Source organism: Coturnix japonica, chromosome 10, assembly GCF_054131305.1.
Source record: "Coturnix japonica strain WE chromosome 10, WE-NBRP24, whole genome shotgun sequence".
Classification (NCBI taxonomy): domain Eukaryota; kingdom Metazoa; phylum Chordata; class Aves; order Galliformes; family Phasianidae; genus Coturnix; species Coturnix japonica.
This window is the reverse complement of record NC_140672.1, coordinates 12,681,907-12,688,229: the sequence shown is the minus strand read 5'-3', so window position 1 is coordinate 12,688,229 and position 6,323 is coordinate 12,681,907. Positions and strand designations below refer to the sequence as shown.

The 6,323-nt window shown below is 43.4% G+C and overlaps 1 protein-coding gene across 1 annotated transcript; it reads right to left on the bottom strand.

Moving 5' to 3' along the window:
- Positions 1 to 475: 475 nt before the first annotated feature.
- On the bottom strand, positions 476 to 2,869 carry LOC146759372 (obscurin-like protein 1). Its single transcript, XM_085510361.1, has 3 exons — positions 2,842 to 2,869; positions 1,744 to 2,019; positions 476 to 853 (listed from the first exon to the last, which is right to left on the bottom strand). Exons 1-3 carry the CDS (start codon positions 2,867 to 2,869, stop codon positions 546 to 548), a joined length of 612 nt encoding a protein of 203 aa, XP_085366487.1. The 3' UTR covers positions 476 to 545.
- Between the last annotated feature and the right edge of the window lie 3,454 nt (positions 2,870 to 6,323).

Below are 6,323 nucleotides of genomic sequence, written 5' to 3'. Positions count from 1 at the left end.
GGAGTCTAAGTTAAAATTTACCGGATCTTGTGCAAAATATACTGACACCAGAGCAATCTCTACTGCAGCTGGAGTGAGAGATCTACCTCCGTGCTAAACTCTCAGACTAATGAGAAATGTACAATTAGAAAGGTATCAATGGATTCATGACTGGTCATTACATTTACAGAACATGGAACGAATGGTCGTCAACATGGGATTCAACAAACCAAAGGCAAGTGCAATGCCTCTGACTAAAAGTTCTTACTTTTACCAACAACCAAACCTTCTCAGTGCAGCCACAGTAGAGATCTGTAACTACTACTGTTGAAATATCAACTGGCAGAGCAGTGTTGCACATTGTACAAATCATAGTTGGACATCCATGGACAGCTGATGATAAAAGTAGTCCTAGGGGAAGAGCTGGATGAAACACTGTTAAAAACAAACAATCATTTTAGCTGCATGTTTGTAAGCATTTATTTTCATCCTCCCCAAAACAGTTTCATGTCAGAATAAAGAGGACACGTTCACACAGACGTTTCCACAGCCAGACTATGGAATAATCAAAGAATATCAACCAAAATGTGTTTCCTACCAGTTACATGAATCTTGAAGGTGAGTTTCTGGCCAGCAGCCTCGCAGCTGTACTCCCCTGCATCTTTCTTCTCCACCTGGCTCACCACCAGCCGACGCTGTTTGCCCTCTGACTCCACCTTGAACTTCTTGCTCGAGGTGATCAGTTTCCCCTCCTTGTACCACTTCACCTCCGTCTTCTCCTGGGCCACCTCGCAGCTCAGCGTGGCATTTTGAGTCAGTACAGCCTTCACCTCCTTTTGTACCTTGTCCTTGTTTGTAAACACGTCTTCTTTCTCTGCAGGGACATCACAACAGTCACACCATTTTGCTGTAGTCTGCTGCAGAGCTAAGTCCAGTTCCCCGTTTTCACTATACTTGCCCTTCACATTGAGCATTGTGATGCCTCATTAAGACAGGAAAATACTTTCCCCTCTATTTTGCCTTGGGAAATTATAGGCATATCAGTTCATATCATATCATATCATATCCTATCATATCACATCATATCATATCAGAAAGCTAAACATTTCGCACTCTGATAGCAGATTTGGACATGAGATTTAGAACACCTGCATGCACTGCTGAACCTCCTCCCTTCTCTTTGTTTCTTCTGATGTCTCTCTACATTTCCAGTAAATCAGAAGGGAACGGCCCTCTAGAACAGGTTGCCCAAGGAGACTGTGGATGCTCCATCCCTGCAGGCATTCAAGGCCAGGCTGGATGTGGTTCTGGGAGCCTGGGCTGCTGCTTGGCAACCCTGCACATAGGAAGAAGGGGGTTGGAACTGGATGAGCACCGTGGGGCTTTGCAACCCAGGCCATTTATGAGTCTGATTAGTGGCATTTTCCACCTAATTGTGTCATTCAAATTTTGTAACCAGATCTCTTCAAACACCTCCCCTTTTCTCACTCCTTGCATGCCTGGTGTGCTCTTGCACTGTAACCCTGCAGACACCAGCTGACTACAAGAGCTGCACAAGTTACCCTCCTTGCCTATGGTTTGTTGCAGTAATTCATTCCTGGATGGAAAAGCACATGTAGAAAAGTGTTGCTATGACACTAGATGACAAAGAAAGTCCTATAGCCAAAGTGTTTTGCACCAGAGAGGCTGTAAGTTGATCCTCCAAATGAAAGACACACAAAATGAAGCGTTCCTTTATCTCTGGGTTTCCAAGCATTTTCTCACCTCTGACTTTCACTTGGAATGTTGCTTTGTCATCTTTTGTTTCACAGCTGTAGCTCCCTTGGTCTTTCAGGGTCACATTTTTGACCATGAGCTTGCGGTGCGTCCCCTGGGAGATGATGGTTGTCCTCTGGTCCTGCTTCACCTCTGTTTGATCTTTCTTCCATACGACAGCTCCGCTTGCAGCTGACACCTCACACACCAGCTCCAGGTCTTCAGAAGGACTGACTGATATTTCTGGAGTCGTTTTGGGCTTGTTGACAAAATTAATGGCTTCATCTGAAGAAAAAAAGAGAAAGTGGTTTACATCCTGACTCAGGCTTATTCAGCACAGCAAGAAGATACAGTTAGAACAGATTGTAATGTCTCTGCTCATTACATCTGGGGGATCGAGTTTCACCTCTGGAGGTACTCACATACAAACGTGTGCTTGATTCTCCTGTGTAAGGAAAGAGTAAGTTCTATGCAGACAGTTCTTATTTCTTCTAATCAATTCTGTATTCTGCACATGTTCTTCTGAAGCTAAAATGAAGGCAGCTAAGTAACGTGTTTTCAATACATGAACAAACCTATTCAACACCTTGTCTCTAAGCTACCAAGCAGCGTTTGATGAGCACATCAGTATTTCATGCCCTTCATTCCATCCACACAGAACCTGCCTGAGGAGCAAGCTGATGGCTGTCAGCTACAGGCAGACCTAGCTTAGTATTGCATTTCTTAGAGCAACAACTGTTGCTTTCAGTCACTGCATATACCAAGGCCAATTCCTATGCCAGGCACATTTATGGCATCAGTGAACAAATAATTCGTTAAAAATTGTAATAGACAGGAGCCATCTATTCTTTTAAAACTAGGTGACCAAAGAAGAACAGTCCCTCTAGAGTCAAGCTGTTAAGAACTAATAGCATCAATCAATATCACATAGATAGATTACAGCGAAAGGCTTTCAGTAGAGCTTCAGTTCATAAATGAAAACTGGGTTATGGAAAATAGGCTCAAGATAGAAACCAGAAAACAGATCTTAACACCAGGTTCTGTGAATGCAGCCAGCTGAATTTCACAGATCTTGAATTTCAATGACAATTTCTTGTGTTATTTTACCTTCCAGCTCCACCGTGAACAGGAACATGTCAGTGACAAGCATTACTCCTCCAGGCTTGACCTGACAGTGTTTTACTTGCACTATGAGCTAATGGCTGTGCTTACAGCACCTCAGGGAGACACCTCAGAGATCACAACGTCCTTCGGGTACAGCAGGAGACACTCAACTCTCCAAATGTGGAGTTTAATTTGTCAAAAGAGGAGACAGGATTCCCATGCTAAGAACTTAGGAACATTTCAGTCATAGGTTTAAAGATGATGTAAGTGCTGAGGCAATTCATGAACTAGAAGAATGAAGCCCAGATGTCAGGGCTCAAGTCGTGACTCCAGCCCCAGCTGGAGCTAAGGCTGTCCTGAATTCATCACAACACAGTTACATGATTTGCTTATACTGTGGATTTGCATAGGGACAACAGGAAGTTCAGAATTGCTTCAATAGAGATATGCAAACTTTGTCCTAAATACTGGAAACCCACAGGGTTGGACAAATCAAATGAATTAAGTCTGAAGTGCTTTACATGGATTGTGATCCCATGTTTGCCTCACAAACTTACCTGAGACTTTCCAATCAAAAATCAGAGTGTCATCTCCAATTGTGTAGATGTATGTTCCCTCGTCTACTTTCGTTACAACTGAAGCCACAAGCTTATGCAGTTTCCCTTTATCTTCCATTGTGAATTTCTTACTGGTCGTGATTTCTTTGCCATTTTTGTACCACTTCACCATGACATTGGCTTCAGAGGTCTCAGAAACAAATTCAGCTTGCTTTCCAGCAACGGCCCTGATTACTCCTCCAGTTGTCTCTTTGATTACGAAGTTTGCCACTGCTGAAACAAAATATGGACACACAAAATATGTATGATGGTAAAGAACTGCAGGGACATTGGTGACCATGAGGCATTCATTTATCATAAGATCAAACGTGCACGTTTAGTCCTAGTTCTAATTGCTGGATTCTAATTCAGATGCTGGCAAATTGGCAGCTTTTATAAACCACGTACCAGATTACCTTATCTCCACAAGTTGTAAGACATACACTGGACAGGGGACAGAGCCAAAGGAAGAAGCCCAAGGCTTCAAGAAAATGTCTAAAATAGGAAAACTGAGGAAAGAATTGGAACAAGCAAACTAGAAGGAAATCAATGGAGGGGGTATCTATTACTGCACTGTAACCCCCTGGCAAACAAATCGAGCCTAAAAGATGGAGATATCACTTAGGACTGAAAAGATAAACAGAATTCCTTTATGGAAATTAATTGGAGCGCAAAAGTTAGATGATAAAACTGGCCCCTATTAACACACAGTGGAATAATTGACTTAAAAGATTCATGTGCATACACTACTCTAGGGCTTTGTTGTTTCTCCATGGACCAACAAGGGTGACAAGCCAGCAGAATATGATGAAGAGCCTCATGCAAACTCAGTGTAAAAAAAAAAAAGGCAATTGTTGCTGGGAAGAAGGTGCATTTGCATTTGTGTCATCTGCAGAGGGTACTGCAGAAATGGAAAGTCTTCCACTGGAGCAAACAAAGGGCTCTCATTTATTGCAATCAAGGCCATGCGTGTGGATCTCAGAGATCAGACCTACACCCTGCAGCAAAACAGAGACCTGCGTGGGAAAGTTCAGTTTCTCTCTCCATGTGTGTCAGAAAAAGCCCACCATGGAATGACAGCTAAGTAAACATCCCTGTGACTCTTCACAGGTCTCTTCTACGTTTGGGATCACTGCTACAAAAAGAGCTGTTGACATCATCTCTCGTGGCCACCCTGAGAGAAGAGCAGGAAGGCTGGGATGCTCTTTTTCCTATCTTTCCCTTGACTGCCTCTATATCTTAGGGACGAATCACAGGACAGAACACAGAAATCAAATGGCTCTACAAAGCAGATTGGCCAGTTCAAGTCAAAACAGCCACTGAAAACACCCCAGATGCTGTCTGACAACAGCTGGACTGTTGGGGAGTCAGGTGAATGCAGTCTGCTGGCCCTGGGCAAAAGGAGGACAGCCCAGACTGTCACATACCTTTCACTGAAAGCTGATAGAGCATTTTATCCCCCTCACAGATGCACTGACAACTTCCAGCATCATCCATTGAGATGCTGTGAATTTTCAGGGTGTGTTTCTTCCCCACAATGTGCAGTTCATATTTTTCACTGGCCTTGAGCTCCTTCCCATCCTTCATCCACTCCACAGTAGCACCTGTGTCTGAAAGCTCAGCCTGCAGTTTGGCTTCCTCACGCAGCCGAGCGCAGATCTTTTCTACATCTTTGCTCTTATTGGTAAATCTCACTGCAGCAACTGTCAGGAGCAAAGGCCTCGTTATTTCAATTGATATCAGGCTAACGTGGTCAATGTTTGCTGCAACATCTCTGAAAAAGTATCACCTTCTGTTCCTGCACTCATCATTGTGTCAGTGCTGAGCAATTCAAGATATTTCATTTGGTCTTCTTGCCGGATTTACTAAGTAAAAATCAACCAAACATCTCCTTCTACTGATTAAGAATGCTCTAAACATGCTTCTGCAGAGGTTTCCACCCAATGACAAACAGCTCCTCCCATCATGAATGTTTATTTGTTCTATTTGGTCACGCAAATCTGATTGAAAGAGTTATTATTGGAATGATTGCTCCCCTACTTCTAAACTATTCCAGTGCAATCAGAAAGGCTGTCTGAACCTGGAGCTGAAAGTACTGCTCTATGGTGATGCAGTGGTAAACCTGGTGACTGAATGCACTGGCCAAGAGCTGTGAACTGCAGACATTCATCAGCTGGCATGAAGCAATCTGGTTCAGATACCAAGCAGCTGGGTAGACTGGCTTACCCTACACTCAGTGCTATCATGTTTAGGTCATTACCAGGACTCACGTCAGTCCATGGGATGCAGTTTCAGGTATTTGGTACAGTCAGCGAATGCCTGCAGCCCCAGTTCTAATCATCAGATCACAGCAACTCTGCCTTGACTGTAAGAGGAAAGGAGAAGGATCAAAGCAAATACCTCTCACTCTCATCTTGCTGCTGACATCAACATTTTTGGCAACAAATTTCACTTCTGCTCCATCATCGTTCTTGGTGACGTTCTTTATCATTAGGCTGTGAGTAGTTTGGGTTCTCTTGATGATGCAGGTCTCGCTTTCCTGTAAGACTTTACCACTGAGGTACCAAGTGCCGCAACACGTTGTTGTAAGGTCAATAGTAAACATGGCATCCCCTCCAGGTACAGCTTCACCAGTTGTTAGGGGGGATTTCACAACCAGGACTGGTCCTGAGGAAGAACAACATGGATGTCTTAATGCTCTTTAGATGCAAGTCTGGTATCTCATTTAGAGATGGAAGATTAAATCATAGGGACATTTCTACTTCTCCCTTTGCATGAGTGCTGGAAGAAGCATTTCTATGCTTAAGATCTGCTACAGAAAGTTATGCCTCTTGCACATGTGACATATCAAAAGATAAGGATATTCATCTCTCTGTCACAGAAACATAA